The 16,932-nt window shown below is 50.7% G+C and overlaps 1 protein-coding gene across 1 annotated transcript in view; it reads right to left on the reverse strand.

Annotated features, from left to right (window-relative positions):
- Positions 1-7,049, reverse strand: part of LOC132586220 (collagen alpha-2(IX) chain-like) — a 77,893-nt gene extending 70,844 nt beyond the window's left edge. Inside the window, exons 1-3 of the mRNA XM_060258218.1 lie at positions 6,877-7,049; positions 4,267-4,341; positions 302-337 (exon numbers count right to left, since the gene is read on the reverse strand). Coding sequence (XP_060114201.1) covers positions 302-337; positions 4,267-4,341; positions 6,877-6,948 — 183 coding nt within the window. The 5' untranslated portion in view covers positions 6,949-7,049. The remainder of the gene's footprint in view (positions 1-301; positions 338-4,266; positions 4,342-6,876) is intronic.
- Between the last annotated feature and the right edge of the window lie 9,883 nt (positions 7,050-16,932).

Raw genomic sequence — 16,932 nt, forward strand, 5'->3', positions numbered from 1 at the left:
AGTGACGCAATCCTTGGTATGGGAGAAAAGCATGTGCTAGTTTTCACCTGTGAAATGTTGCACCCCTGCATCTCCCCACCTCCTGCACTGCTTGAAAGTGCATCTATGTCTTTTATCTCTTAGAGAGAAAAGCAGCAGGGAAGAAGGGGAGGGGTAACTTTAAGCAGAAAAATAGCTAGAAACAAGGGGGTTAAACATGGAATGGCACATAATATGCAGTTCCACCCTGGGGTCTAGGTACCCCATCTCCAAGAAATCTAAACAAGTCTCCTATATTTATATTTGCTGTTGGGACACTCACCAGGCTTCCTGCCGCTCCTGGGGGACCTTTTTCACCCTGTAGAGGAAGAAATAAAAGTGTTTTAATAAAACAAAGGTCCCTGGATGTTTCTGTAAGTGCCTTCTTGTTCCCCAGTGAAATGGCTGCTCAAATGTGCAGCTTCCCTTCTTAAAATAGCTTCAGGGAATGTTAACTAGCATGTGTTTTTTGAACAGCAAGCTCCTAGCCCTCAAGACATCAGGACTTGAACATGGTACAGGCCTACTTGATATATGTCACAGAAGCCAGGGATCTGGTGACCTGTACCCTTTCTTTCCCTTCTCCCTCTTAAGAGCACAGATCTTCAAGGACAGCTTTCCTTTAAGCCTGTTTTTAAAATTGCCCCTAGTTAGCCATGATGCACAGAGCTGCTAACAACAGGTTGGGAAATTCGTAGAAAATTGGTTGCAGCCTAGGGAGAGTGGGGTTTGGAAAGGGGAGATGTCAGCAGAGATGTGATGCTATACAGTCCACATTTTAAAGTTCCCATATCCTACTCTTTGTTGTCTGGAGACTAGCTGTAATTCTGTGAGTTCTCCAGGCCCCATCTGGAGGTTGGTAACCATATTCTTGGTCTATATATGCAGTAGAACAATGTAATAAAAGTACATTGGATCTCATCATTCTAGAGCACGCAAGGAGTATACCATATTTCATGAATTCCTATGTTAAAATTTCCCTGCAAATAGGAAACCAGAACAACCAGTAGGGATTTCACGGTGTAATCACATGGCGAATTTGATCTGCCATAGCCACCCCGCCCCCCAACCGCTGATTTAATGTGCACATTCATACACACACATCTGCCCCCTACATCCTGCCCATCCTTACCTCATTGTAGGACAGGCTGGGACCAGAATAAATAGCCACTGGGAACTTCCCGGTAGCAAACTGTTGAAGTGCATGCATGGCATGATTCCTGGCCATCTGAACAGCTGGGGCATGCCATGCACATGCCCTGCACACATGCAGGAGCAGTCTGAATGCTCCTCTAAGTGCATGCGCTCCTGTGCCTATCACAAGCACAGTGAGATTGCCTGGCGCATCTCTTTCTGGAGTGGCTTTTTCAAAGCCAAGACACCACCATGGCAAATTCCAAGTATGATCACATTCTTAGTTAGCCACTGTCTCTTTGACATACTGGTGTGCTAACTGCAAAGAGTTTTTATCTGGGAAACTGTTAAATCTGGTATCCCCAACCTCATTCTACTGCATGTATAGACTCTGCCATGCCAATCAATCATTACTAGCCTTGGCGAATGAGGGGAAACTCCACAGTTAGAGGCACTAAGCCTCTGAATCCTAGAGCCAGAAAGCAACATCAGGGGAGGGCCTCGGCCTCTATACCCTGTTGTTGATCATCCGGAGGAACTGGTTGGCCACTATGTGAGACAGGATGTTGGCTAGATGGACCATTGGTCTGATCCAGCAGGGCTCTTCTTAAACTCTTGTTTACTGGCTGAAATTCAGTAAACCCTTATCTAGGAGAAATCCCCCTGAATACAATGTAAACATACACAAAAAAATGCATTGAATCAAGCTGTAATGTTGTAACACCCCTCCAGACATAAAAGAAGTTTACAATAATTCCTGCTTCCAATGAATGCTGGGAACTGTAAAGTTATGCAAGAGGGAAAGGGATCTCAGAACACCTGCCAACTACAGTTAGGCTTCCCAACCCTCCCGCCCTGGCGGGGGACCCCAGGATTTCCATCCTCTTCCCTCGCTCCCCCAAAAAAATGGAAGCGGGGGTAGAGGGGGAAAACGGCGCCGGGGAGCATGGCGAGTCGCCCAGAGGCCGCCACGCCGCACCCCTGCCGCCCCCTCCCCGCCCACCGCAGTTGCTCCTCCGAGATGGGCCCAGGCTGAGCCCATCTCGGAGGAGCAGCCAAGAGACGGCAGCAGCGCAGGGGAGGGCGAGGCAGGCCAGGAGCATGGCGAGCCGCGAATCCGGTCCCTTCTAGGACCCGGACTTGCGGCTCGCCACGCCCCCAGCCCGCCTCCACCCCCCCTCTGCTTCCACCACAGAGGAGGAGCAGCCACAGCGAGTGGAGAAGAGGCCGCCGCGCTGCTGCCGCCTCTTCTCCGCTCGCCGTGGCTGCTCCTCCAAGATGGGCTCAGGCTGAGCCCATCTCGGAGGAGCAGCACGGCGAGCAGAGAAGAGGCGGCAGCTGCGGGGCGGCTCGCCACGCTCCCCGGCGCCGTTTCCCCCCTCCCCCTAGCTCCACCCCAGTGTCTCCTGGCTCCACCCCCAAAGTCTCCTGGCTCCACCCCCAAAGTCCCCAGATATTTTTGGGGTTTGACTTGGCAACCCTAACTACAGTTCCCAGGATTCTTTTCAGAAAGCCAAAAGAGTTAAACTGTTGTAAAATCAAAACAGAGTTTTGATGTAGGTTCAAGCTGTTACGCTGCCTGCCTTGCTTTCATTGCTCATGTCCAACACAAGAGGGGGAAATTGCACGAAGTAGCATAGGAAAACAGGAGGAGGAGGAGGAAATTGGATTTATATCCCTCCCTTCACTCAGAGTCTTAGAGTGTCTTATAATCTCCTTTCCCCTCCCCTCCCCACAACAGACACCCTGTGAGATGGGTGGGGCTAAGAGAGCTCTGACAGAAATTGCTCTTGAACCGAACAGCACTGAGAGAGTTATGACTGAGATTGACCTAAGGTCACTCCAGCAGTTGCATGTGGAGGAGTGGGGAATCAAATCCAGTTCTCCGAGATAAGAGTCTGCATACTTAACCAGCACACCAAAATGGCTCTGAGAAAAATCTCATGGAACAACCAAATTCCTTCTCCTTCATTACACAGCTTGGGCACTGCAAGCAACCCACATTTCAAACTTTCTAGCCCTTCATTTGCAATTGCCCTTCAACTGAGTTCACCCTTGGTTTTTGGAAATCAGAGGGCTGTGTTACCTGTGGCGACCTGCCAAGGAAGTACTGGAGGAGAGGGGAGAGGAGGGGAAGACCCCCCCCCCCGATAGTCATGATAAGGAGCCAAAGGCATGTCCATTGTACCTCCAGAACTACCAGTCTCTGTCTTCAGAGGCTTTCCCCCAACAAGATTTTTTCAGGGTCTTTTCTATAGCCTTATAGACTAGAAATGTGGACCAAAATCACACATGCATTGTAAAGTACAGCAAAGTTAAAATGTGATTTTAACTCAACCTTCCTTGTGCGGCCATCAAAAACAAAGACACAAGCACATTTAGAACTGACAACATGTATATATATCTTGTCTCACGTTATGCTGGCCTATGACTGTAATAAAGGATTAATTGAGTATATATTTGTGCACATCTAGCGCAGCAGGAAAGGGGCTTTAAGTGGCACATGGTGAATTCATCCTTGGTCTTGGGGGGGGGGGGAGAAATTCAAATGATGTCACATTACCCATTTGCATTGCCAATCTCCTTCTTTGAATACTGCTATCCTATGACATCCTAGTTAAAATCAAATTTAGCAAAAGTGTGCCAACTCTGGGCAGCCAAAAAGAGAAGGAATTGGATTACTCCCCTCCACACCCATTGGGAACATGACATCATATAACCAGTTCTCTTCCTTACCAGCCACCCCACCCCCTTTTCTTCTCTGCCCACTTTCCACAACCCCTCCACCATGCCTGTTAAGGAAACTTTAATTCCACATATAAATATCTCTTCTCCTGAGGGCCACAAAAACGCAGTGCTTGCTGCAAATGCACTGATTTAATAAGAAAAGAGCATGTTTTGCAGGGGACTCCATAGAACTGCTCAAGATTCTGTATCTATATTACAGAACTTTGCAATACAGCTGCCAGATTTGAAAATGCATACCATAAACTCACCAGCTCCCTCTAGGTCCCTTAGATGGGCACTACGCTTCTCCTCTATACAATGCCCTCCTTTGTGCCCAAAAGGCTACTTCCTTTCCTCTCAGGTTCCAGAATGAAGCAGTGTACTTACATCAATGCCATCAGCTCCTGGTACTCCGGGCGGACCTGGGGGGCCCCTTGGTCCGGGTTCTCCCGGTGGACCTTGCTAGAGAAACAAATGAAAAAGAGAAGCACAGTAACCTGGCGGAGGAAGGGAAATGCATCAAGCCAAGAGTCGGCAGACCTAACTGAATTTTGCTGAGAACTGCAGCATCACACATCGGGCCCAGTGCTAGCCTCCATCTGAAACCCTCAGCACTGTCGCTTCCAGCGCTGTTCCCAAAGAGCCGCTGGCAGGAGTGGCATGGAGTGATAAGGCACTCAAGGCCCTGGGTAAAGAAAGCCATTTTTTTTTTTTTTTGCCATCACTGCAGTTGTGTATAACAGATAGACTATGGGGCTTAGACCAGGGAGACTTGGCTTCAAATTCTCCCTAGGTGAGGCTGGAACACTAAATATGTCCCCATCTGGCCTCTCACTCTCAGAATTCTTGCAAGAATAAAATGCAATAAACTGTACTCAAGTTCAAATAGCACTTGCTGGATGAACTTGGATCAATTGTTGTTTCTCACCCTAACCTATCTCACATGGTTGTTGTGAGGACAGAATGGAGAAGTCGAGAATACTAAGGCCAAGTAAAAATGTAATAAATATATTCTCACTTCTTTAAACAAATGCAGTTTAAATAGGGACCTAAATTCCTTTGAAATTCTTCAAAAAAGTCCAGTATTGAAGATTTGTTTTCTCTCCCACCCTATAACTAAATACATGGTTTTTATAGATGACTGGTGCTTGCTTCCACAGGGGACTAACTTTACCTTTACTTTTTATACAGACCATGCCACACTAGCCCAAGTCAACTCTCGGCTAAATTAGAAGCTACTTTGAAAACAGAAGTTCATTGATAGTTATTTCAGGTGGCCTAAAATCTCTTTCTCAACTTCCATCTTCAGCAAAGGAGCATTTGTGGCCCACCTCCAAGGGCTGTTATAGAAATTAACTGCTTAGCAAATCTCACCTCTGCCACAAACTCACTCGATGACCTTTCCACCTTCACTGCCCTGCCTACAATGCAGGAATAACACTGGCCAACCTTATAAGGTCGTTGTGAGAATTTCTGCAATAAAGTGTAAGAACCACTTTGAACTCTCAGCGCTATATAAAATGGCAAGGACATAGCTAAAGTTCAGCATTTCCAGCCCATTTGTTTTCAGCAACCTCATGCTGTGCTACTGCAGTCTAAGAATATCAGCCTGGAGAAACTCTGTGCACCGAACCTCTCCCATTGAACTTGATGCAGGTTTCAAAGCACTCAGATTTGGATTATGTCCAAAGCAGTAGACTTTACAGACCACAGGAGACTGTAAGCCTAAACAAGTTCAGAGACTCTTTGCAATAAAATGAAGCTGTTTGTCTAAAGTTGCATTACATTGTTTAATTACTAAGGTTCTCAAATTACATAAATCCCTTCTGTATCACATAATGTACAAACAAACAACCAAACTTAAAATAGTGACAAATTCCAGCAGGTCTTGACACTACAGAGGTCCCATATTATCCAACAGTACAGGCTCTGTTTCAGTTTGTGTTTACTGTTAAGATGACATTCTGGCTTTGGGAGTAAAAATTTATAAAAAGCATAGGCTTAAACTTGTAAAATACCAGCTTTCCAGTCACTGTGGAGTGGGTGTCCTGCAGGCATCCCAGGAATGAATAGCCACCTTTGTCCCTCAGAAAACAGCCGCTCAAAGTTTTTCTGTTTTTAAGGTCTGGGGTGCTACCAAAGAGAATCACTGTAAGCATGCCTCATCCATGTTACAATCTTTCAGCGGTTTTTCATCCAGTCTGAAGTAAAAGGAAGGCTTCTGCACCTCAGCCCTTCCCAAAGCAATCTGCTTTATTGCTCATTGCCAAGAAAGGTTTATTTTTTTCCAAAAATCAAACTTAAAAAAGAAAACACCAACCAAATATCCTAGCCCGCTTTAGATGGCAGTCAAAAGAAAGGGATTTGCAGGTGACAATTCCGTTTTGGACACATCCTATCAAACATCACAATAAAATATTTCCATTCCCCAACATTCAAAAGGGCTATTTTTAATTTCATACCAAATATGCTCCCCAGAACTGCCCAGTTGAAAGATTGCCCTTGTTGCAAAAAATCCTTTGCCAGCATCCGGGGTGAATCAGAGATCTCATTTTGACCACTTAAATTCCTCAGTTTCACTTCTTGCTTAGATATCCTTCAAGAATATAACTGGTACCAATAAAACTGGTACCAATTTCTGACAAACGTTCCAGAGCAGGACAATACACAACACACCTGAAAGTGCGAAGGCCTATGGCAGAATGAAAGAAAAGCTGACCTTCCCCCAAAAGACTTCTGAATATGTTCAATCCTACAAGAATCAAACTCTGCCAAACAACTTCTAGAAAAAAGCCTTTATGTGGGATTTTTCTCAATAGACATGTTTATAAGCGATTAAGTTTCATTTCTAGATCCCTCATTAGGATATAATGACCCCTCCCCAAAGCCATGCTGAAGCCCACCTCCAACCCCTCCTGGGTTAGTAAAAACCCCTCTTGAATCTTTCCTAACCCCAACCCTTTTCCATTGGGATAATATCCAATAAAAAAAACTTACAATCTGTGCCAGCGAGAAGCAGATGGTTTGGAGGAGAAAGCAGAATTTCAGGCTACCCAAAAACATAGTCATATTGAGGGCTTCAGGCTAATTACAGGATGAAAAGTGGGGAGGGGGCAGCTTTTTGCCTTCTTGCTGAAGCCCCACAGAAAGCCCTTGAATGAACAAACCTGCAGCTCCAACAAGAGCAGAGAAAGGAGGAGGAGAGGTGGAGGAGGAGGAGGGAGAACAGTCATTAATATGTAACATTTGTGGCAGAAAGGGGGTGGGAGAGAGGAACGAGTTGGCTGGGAACTCCCCTCCCTCCCCACTGACACATGAGACCAGAGGAATTTTACCAAAGGATTTGAGACATGGTCCAGGCAAAGAGACCTTTATTCCAGGCATCTAGCCCTCTGGTCTCCTCTCAGGCAGTGAGAAAGATGCTCTGCAACAAATGCAAACAGAAAAAGGCACCAAACAACACTTCCTGGGGTCTAGGAAAACTTGTACCACAAGGCAGATAGGCGTAGAGTTAGAGTGTCAGACTACAAGACCCAGGCTTGAGCCTTCACTCTGCCATGGAAGCTAACCTGGAGGTGACCTTGGGCCAATAATTCTTTCAGCCTACCCTACCTCACAGGGTTTCTGTGAAGGTAAAATGAAGGACGGGAGGCCATAATAGGTGTCCCTGAACCAGTGCTGGATTAAAACCTGTGGAGACCCCTAGGCTGTCAAAATCAGGCAGGGGGGGGGCCTCGCAAATTATCTCCTAATATCTCCTTCTCAAAAGCCCCTTTGACAAAGCTGTGGGGGAGAGGCAGAGAGAGGCAGACCGGCCTCAGGCCCCTAAAGGCATGGGGGTCCATAGGCTGGTGCCTACTTGGCCTATTTGAATGAAAAGCAGGAGCAAAATAGTTTTAAAAAATAACAACTCTGCCCCCTTTTATCCCACATCTACAATCAAGACCCATGAAAGAAAAAAAATCTATGAAATGTTATAGACCACATAATAATAAAGGACTAGCAGCTCAAGTTATGCTTCCCTGTGGATCTCTGAGTCTGGTGAAATGAACACCTGGTCCATAGGTAAAGCAGACCACTTCAGTTTGGAAAATGCCTAGAGATTTGGAGCCAGTGCCTGGATAGAGCAGAGTTTGGGGAGGCAGGGAACTCAGTGGAGATGTAATATCATTCCAGGACTTCAGTTCTCATAGACTCTATGGTATACAACAGAGTCCAGCCTAGGGTTGCCAGGACTGTGTTGGAAAATACCTGGAGACTTGGGGGTGGATCCAGGAGAGGGTGGGGTTCAGGGCGAGGAGGGGGATCAGTGTAGAATGCCCCCTTCAAAGCAGCCATTTTCTCCAGGGGAGCTGATCTCCACCAGCTAGAGATCAGTTGTAAAAGCAGGAGATCTCCAGGCCCCACCTGGAGGCTGGCAACCCTAGGACTCCAGCCTCCAAAGCTGTCATTTCCTCCAAGAGCCGCCCTGAGCCTGCCTTGGCGGGGAGGGCAGGGTATAAATAAAAATTTATTATTATTATTAATTTTAGAACGATAGGGCCCACCTGGAAGTTGGCAATCCTCCCTTGATTGCTGTGGTTTTAGTTCAGAATAACTCTACAAAGGATTACGCTATATCTTCTCTTTTGAGAATTCCTACTCTGGTTCCCATTTGCGATAAGATGGTAGAGATAGGCTCTGAAGAAAACAGCCTTTAGAAATGTTTACACTTGAAACAAAGGGGGGGATGGTAGATGTTTTGAAAAACAAGCTTGCTGAGCTTGGTTTTGATCAAGGGTATATTTTACCTTGGGTTTAGCTTCTGAAAGTATTTGTGTCCACAACATCTGCAGTTTATTCTTATAAAACTACCTGCACTCCCTCGCCTTGCAATTCTGGATTGTTTTAGGAGGAACAAGTGGAAATTTAAGGTCACTGCCTCTGGGTTGCCTCACCCAGATCCAAAGAGAGCTCATGGCCTTGCACAGAAGAGAGGATTTTAGACACATCTAGTTCCTGCAAAAAGAAATAAATACATTTTAAAAATTCTCACTTTAATATGAAGTATAGGAGCTATCTTAAAATCTACATCTGGAAGCAATAAAAGCAGATTACATGTGTCCCTATCCCAATATTTAAACTCAGTGAATATGAATTAAATGTTTTCTGGAAATCCATGGGGTGGTTGCCTCTCAGAGCCCATATTTACTATGCCTGGTAATCTCCAAGTGTCACCCCAAGGAGCCCCAAGCTGTGGGAAATATCTCCTAACTAAACATGTTGACCTCCTCCCTATCACTCTGCCTCTGTGATACTCACTTCCCTGTAATGTTGTTTCTTAATTGCTCCAATTAGCACCTCTTGAATCTGGAAAGCTTATTCACACATCTTTTTTTTAAGCATCATGCAGGTTAAAATTTTATTGTAACCTTAAAAATGTAAGAAAACCCTGCTCATTCATTTCCAACCATGAGCCTCCCAGGAATTCCTTCAAACATTGGTTTATCTCATCACCACCACCTCACTGTTCTACCAGACTGAATCCTTAGGATTGCCAAACTCTGACTTGGACCCCAGAGCTCTCCTGGAATTACAACTGACTTCCAGATTGCACAGATCAGTTCCTCTGGAGAAAATGTAGCTTTCTAGGGCAGACTCCAGGGCAGGGGTGCCAGCTTGCTTAGCAGAAGAGCCACATAGAATAAACACCAGATGTTTGAGAGCTGTAAGACATGAACATCAGATGTTTGAGAGAACGAAGGAAGGAAATAGATGGGAAGGTGGAGGGAGGTAGAGGTGGAAAGAAAGCAACATTTATTTTAAATGCATTCTGCAAGTTGCCAGTTGGCGTTGAGAAGTGATTTAAAGAAATGCCTTCTGCAAGCTGACCAACAAAGTGGTGGGGGCTTCAAGAGTCACACGATATGAGTGAAAGAGCTACATATGGCTCCCAAGTTGCAGTTTGGCCACCCCTGCTCTATGGCATCATATTCTTGCTGAGCTCCTTCCCTCCCTCAACTATACCCTTCCCAAGCTCTGCCTCCAAATCTCTAGGACCTTCCCAGCCTGGAACTGGGCCCAGTTCTGACCTTGCAGAGTACCTGGGAAATGTAGGCTGGGAAAACTGCCAGCAAAGCCCCAGGCTCTGGAGTGGGAAAAAGGCCACTGTGTCAGGCCTGCAAGCTGCTCCAAGAACCAGCCTTGAACCCAGGAAAAAGAATCAGAGACACCAGGTTTGTGGTACCTATCTCATAGGATTATTGTGAAGATAAAACTGAGAACATTGTTAGCTGTTTCAAATCCCCATCCAGGAGAAAATCAAGGTGTAAAATGAAGTAAGTAAATGGTAAGAAGTTCCACAGCAAAATTTAAGCCTATATTGCTTCCTCTGTCCCAGTTGCTTCCTCTGTCCCAACTTTCCTGTCTCTGAGGTTTTGTAGAGCCTCGAAACTTGCAAAAGAAAGAGGAAACTCCCCAGTCATCTTCAGTTTCCCCCCAGCAAGCTGCTTTTATGGCCAATATATTTGCTAAAAGCTTTCTCTAGTCTGCAACTGTAAGAACATAAGATGAGCCCTGCTGGAGAATCAGACCAATGGTTCATCTCCAACATCCTGCCTCACACAGTGACCATCCTGTTCCTCTGAACAGCCAACAACAGGACATGGAGGCCAAGGGTTTGCCCTGATGTTGCCTCCTGGCTCTGGGATTCAGAAGTTTAGTGCCTCTGAATGTGGAGGTTCCCCTCAGTCACTATGGCTAATAGCCACTGATGGACTTATCCTCCATGAAGCTAATTCCCCTTTAAAGCTGTTTATTCTGATAGCCATCACTACATCCTCTGGCAGCGAATTGTACATTTTAACCACTCTCTGTAAAGTAGTATTTACTTTTGTCCATCCTGAACCTACTTCCCATCAGTTTCATGGGATGTCCTCAAGTTCTAGTATTTTGGGAGAGGGAGAAAAAATTCTTTGCCAACTCTCTCCACCCCATGCATAATTTTGTAAACCCCTACCATCTCCCTCCTTTGTCATTTCTTTTTTAAACTGAAAAGTCCCAGTCTCCTCAGCCTTTCCTCATAGGGAAGGTGCTCCAACCCTCTAAGCATGTTGGTTGCCCTCCTCTGTACTTCTTCCAGCTCTGCAACGTTCTTGAGATATAGTGACCAGAACTGTACACAGTAGTCCAAATGAGGCTGCACCACAGATGTATACAGGGGCATGGCAATATTGGCCATTTTATTCTCAATCCCTTTCCTAATAATCCCTAACAAAGAACATTTTTTTGCCACTGGAGAACACTGGGTTGACACTTTCATTCAGCTATCAACTATGGCCCCAAGCTCTTTGTTCCACTCAGTCTCAGCAAGTTCAGACCCCATTAGCCATGTACTTGAAGTTAGAAATTTTTTTGTACCACTTTATGCTTACCAACTAGAGGAACTAGAGATCAAATTGCTGACATTCGATGGATTATGGAGAAAGGATGGGAGTATCAGAAAAATGTCTATTTCTGCTTCATTGACTATGCTAAAGACTTTGATTGTGTGGATCACAACAAACTGTGGCAAGTCCTAAAAGAGATGGGAGTACCAGACCACCGCATGTCATGCCTGCCCCTGCTGACTCAGAGCAGGTGCCTGCTTCTGACCCCGCCCCTGCTGTGCAGATGCCTTCAGCAACAGAGGACGTAAGTCCTGAAGGAGCCAGCCAGCAGCAGGGGCCACCTGAAACCAATCTGGCCACACCAGGTACTAGCTCATCTCCCCCAGACTCACCAACACCTGGGGCCCGCCTGCGCGAGAGGAGACGCCTGGAATTCAGGAACAGGCGTAGAGAGGCGCGCATGCGGGCTAGAAGAGATCTGAGCCCGGAGTTCTAACGAGCCAATTAGCCAGCAGTATATCTGGGATCCTGGCCTCAGGCCAAACTGTGCTGGCAACAAGCGAACACCCTTGGATGTGTCTGCGTCTCGCACCCCTTGCTTCGGAAAGAACCTGTGCATTCCTGACCCGGCCTGACCCATAGACTGGTATTCTGGACTCTGGCTTTGCTTATCGGACTGGCTTAGGTATCGTTTGATCTCGGCTTTGCTTCCCGGCTTCTGACTCTCGGCTCTGTTTCCCGGCTTCTGACTTTCGGCTCGGCTCCCCGGCTTCTGACTCTCGGCTTCCCTGACCAAGCTTCCGTCTCACCCTCCAGCCTGCCTGTTTACGTTATCAATCAACTGGACTGTTTTACGACCACTCCCTGTGCTTCGCCTGGGCTGTCTGCGAGAGGTCCTGGCTCGTTGCCAGGACGATAGCAGCCGCAGCTTCGTGTCAGAGACTCGGGCCGTGACAGCTTGCCAGCACCCAAAACTCACCAGGCACGCTCATGACGGACCAAGCGGCAGGAGGCATGGACCCCTTGCCGGGGCTCCTAGACCAGGTGCAGCAATTAACCCAAGCGGTGATTACTCTGCAGCAGCAGACTGCGTCCAATGCCGTGGCCTTGGCTGCCGCCGCTGCTCCCCGCTCTCGCTGCCCGGTGAGCATTCCTGAGAAATTCGCAGGAAACTTGGAAGAGTTCCCTGCCTTCCTCGCCCAGTGTGAACTATACATGGAGATAAGGCAGGGCGACTTCCCTACAGACAAAACAAAAGTCTGTTTTATCCTGAGCCTGCTTAAAGGGCCAGCGGCCAAGTGGGCCACTCCTCTGCTGCTAGAGCCCTCGCCGCTGCTAGCAGACTACACACGGTTCAAGGCACACTTCCAGGCCGCCTATGCCAACCCTGTGCGTGCTGAGACAGCTAATCGCAAGATACGGGCTCTGCACCAAGGCCAGAACTCTGTGTCTCAGTATACCACAGAGTTCCAGCTGCTGGCTCAAGACCTGGCCTGGAATGAAGCTGCCTTGGTGGACCAGTACACTGAAGGCCTCTCCGATGCCGTCCTGGACGAACTGGCACGCACCGACCGCCCAGCCGCCCTCCAGGACCTGATCCTGCTGTGTCTACGCATTGATGGGCGACTGCAAGGTCGGCGCCAGAGGCAGAAGAGGGGCACTACTCCAACAAGGCCCCCCCCGGCGGCTCCCGTTCCAGGTACCCCAGCTTTACCGCCGGCTGTAGAACCCATGCAGCTGGGCGGCGCCCGCCCTCGCCTGACCCCTGAGGAGAAGAACCGACGGCGCACCCACAACCTGTGCCTGTATTGTGGAGGGGACGGGCATTTTGCAAGCTCCTGCCCGGCCAAATCAAAGCGCACCCCGAGCTCCGCTGCCTCGGTAAAAGGCCAGCCCCAGGTCTAGCCGGATCTCCTGGCCTGGGGCACTCCTTGAGGTCCTCTAGCTCCGTCCATCCACCACCCACCCCGTTCCTGGTCCCGATCCGCCTGCAGCTTCCCGACGACCGGTGGATCTTCGTCCATGCCATGTTGGACTCAGGGGCTGCCTGCTGCTACATGGACAGCCACTTTGCCAAGGAGCATGGCGTCCCCGTTCGGGAAAAGGGAACTCCTACACTGGTCGAGGCAGTGGATGGTCGTCTGCTGCGCTCGGGGCCGGTCCGCCACGAAACTCTACCACTCGTTTTGTGGGTCCAACAGCGCCAAGGGAAGCAGACCTTCGATTTGGCCCGCATGCCACGCTTCCCTGTTATCTTGGGCCTGTCCTGGCTGCAAGCCCACAACCCCCATGTGGACTGGGTGCAACGTGAACTGAGCTTTTCGAGTACCCTCGCACCCTGTTCCCCGCTACCACCCGACTCGACTCAGGTGCCGCCTGTCAACCAACCCGGTTCCCCACGCACCACCAGCCTCCTGGGGGCCGCCACCACACTCCCAACTCCCTACCAGGAGTTCGCGGACGTCTTCAATGAGAAGGAAGCAGACCAGCTTCCCCCACATCGGCCCTACGATTGCGCCATCGACCTGGTGCCCGGCGCTCCGCTACCCGCAGGCCGCCTGTACCCCATGGCAGACCCGGAACTGGCTGCCCTCCGGGAGTACTTGGACAAGAACTTGGCCCGAGGGTTCATTAGACCCTCCACCTCGCCCCTGTCTTCACCTGTCCTGTTCGTTAAGAAGAAGACCGGGGACCTGCGACTCTGCAACGACTACCGGGCCCTCAATAAGATTACCATTCGGAACCGCTACCCGCTCCCACTGATCCCTGAGCTCCTCGACCGCGTCAAAGGGGCCACGATCTACACCAAGCTCGACCTTCGCGGGGCCTACAACTTGGTTCGTATCAAAGCCGGGGATGAGTGGAAGACCGCTTTTGGCACCAGGTATGGCCAATACGAACATCTGGTCATGCCCTTTGGGCTCACCAATGCCCCCGCCGTCTTCCAACATTTTATGAATGACGTTTTCCGTGACCTGCTAGACCGGTTCCTGATCATTTATTTAGATGACATTTTGGTCTACTCTGCATCCGAACAGGAGCACATCCACCACGTCCGCCAGGTGCTACAGCGACTCCGAGCCAATCGCCTGTATGCCAAGCTGGAGAAATGTGCTTTCCACCTCCAGTCCGTTGAGTTCCTGGGGCACATCATTTCCCCCCAGGGAACCCAGATGGATCCGCGGAAGGTCGACGCCATCCTTCAATGGCAGGCCCCTCGAAGTCGGAAGGACATCCAGCGCCTCCTGGGCTTCGCCAATTATTACAGGCAATTCATCGCGGGCTACGCCGACCTCACCAAGCCCTTGACCAGACTCCTCCGACCGAAGGAGCCTTTTCAGTGGACCCCCGAAGCCGACCGGGCCTTCCGCCAGCTCAAGCAGAGTTTTTCCTCCAGTCCCCTTCTGCGGTACCCTGACCCGAGCTTGCCCTTCATGGTGGAAGCGGACGCCTCCAATGTGGCCCTCGGAGCCGTGCTCTCCCAGCGGGACGAGCCTAGCCAGCCATGGCAGCCCTGCGCCTACTACTCCCGGCAGCTCTCGGCTGCCGAACGCAATTACACCATTTGGGAGAGAGAGCTCCTGGCTATCAAGGTGGCCTTTGAGGTCTGGCGCCACCACCTTGAGGGGGCCAGGCATCCGGTCCAAGTCTTCACCGACCATCGTAACCTGGAACATTTGCAGACCACCCGCCGGCTGAACCAGCGGCAGATCCGGTGGTCCCTGTTCTTCTCACGATTTGACTTTACCATCACCTACGTCCCGCACTCCCAGAACCAGAGAGCCGACGCTCTGTCCCGCCGGCCGGACTATAACACCTCTAGTGCCACCGAAGCCCCCAGGGCTAGTATTCTGCCACCCTCGGTCTTTGCCGCCACTCTGACCGCACCCGCCCTGGTGGCCGAGATACAGGCCAGCCAAGACACCGACCCGTGGGCGCAGAAACACCTGCAGGAACCGCAGCAAGACCCTGCCGGAGAACTATCCACCCGGGATGGGCTGCTCTACCATCGGGAGCAGTTGTACGTCCCTCCCGGGCCTCTCCGATCCCGCATCCTCCGGCTGGCCCACGATGCCCCCCCGGCTGGGCACTTCGGGCAGCACAAGACCGCCCATCTGTTGACCCGGGACTTCTGGTGGCCTCGCGTCCGAGCGGACGTTAGTCGCTACGTGGCTTCTTGCGAGGTCTGCCGCCGAGCCAAGAACGTACCGGCCAAGCCCTCCGGTCTCCTGCAACCCCTGCCGACTCCCGCCGGTCCCTGGGACGTGGTGTCCATGGACTTTATCGTAGACCTGCCACGATCCCAGGGCCACACCTGCATATTCGTTGTGGTGGACCTGTTCACCAAAATGGCCCACTTCGTCCCCTGTGCCAGAGTACCATCCGGGCCGGAGACTGCCCAGCTGTACCTAAACCACGTCTTCCGCCTGCACGGGTTACCCACGCAGGTCATCTCGGATCGGGGCCCACAATTCACATCCCGCTTTTGGCAGGCCTTCCAGCACGGTTTGGGGACAGAACTACACCTGTCTTCCGCCTACCATCCCCAGACCGACGGGCAGACCGAGCGGACCAACGCCACCTTGGAGCAGTACTTGCGCTGCTATACCAGCTATCAGCAAGACAACTGGGCCACTCTGCTACCCCTGGCAGAGTTCGCGTATAACAACGCAGTCCACAGCTCTACGCGGACCACGCCGTTTGCCGCCAACTATGGACTGCACCCCCGATTCTTCCCTCCGCTCGGCCCCTCCGCCAACGTTCCCGCAGCCACCGACCGACTTGAGGAACTCCACGCGCTCCACGCCCTCCTGCGCACTCAGCTCCAGCGCGCCAAGGACGCTTACAAACTGGCCGCGGACCGACATCGCCAGGACGGAGCCCCCCTCAAGGTCGGAGATTCTGTCTGGCTCTCGACCCGGTACCTCCGGACTCCTGGCCGGTCCTCCAAGCTAACCGATCGGTTCATCGGGCCCTTCCCCATAGAGGCGCAAGTCAACCCCGTGGCATTCCGCCTACGCCTTCCGGCCCACCTCCGGATACACCCCGTATTCCACCGCTCCCTCCTCCAACCAGCGGCAGCGCCGGACCCAAACAGGGACGTTCCACCACCGCCTCCGCCACCGGTGCTGGTGGACGATGAGGAAGAGTTTGAAGTCCACCAGATCCTAGACTCCCGGCTGCACCGAGGTCAACTCCAGTACCTGGTGGACTGGGAAGGCTACCCTCCCGAGGATCGCTCCTGGGAACCGGCTGCCCACCTGCATACCCCTGACCTGCTCCGGCAGTTTCATGAGGCCTACCCAGATAAGCCAGGCGGCTTGGATGAGGGGGGGCCTGAGGGGGGGGATAGTGTCATGCCTGCCCCTGCTGACTCAGAGCAGGTGCCTGCTTCTGACCCCGCCCCTGCTGTGCAGATGCCTTCAGCAACAGAGGACGTAAGTCCTGAAGGAGCCAGCCAGCAGCAGGGGCCACCTGAAACCAATCTGGCCACACCAGGTACTAGCTCATCTCCCCCAGACTCACCAACACCTGGGGCCCGCCTGCGCGAGAGGAGACGCCTGGAATTCAGGAACAGGCGTAGAGAGGCGCGCATGCGGGCTAGAAGAGATCTGAGCCCGGAGTTCTAACGAGCCAATTAGCCAGCAGTATATCTGGGATCCTGGCCTCAGGCCAAACTGTGCTG

Source organism: Heteronotia binoei, chromosome 17, assembly GCF_032191835.1.
Source record: "Heteronotia binoei isolate CCM8104 ecotype False Entrance Well chromosome 17, APGP_CSIRO_Hbin_v1, whole genome shotgun sequence".
Lineage (NCBI taxonomy): Eukaryota > Metazoa > Chordata > Lepidosauria > Squamata > Gekkonidae > Heteronotia > Heteronotia binoei.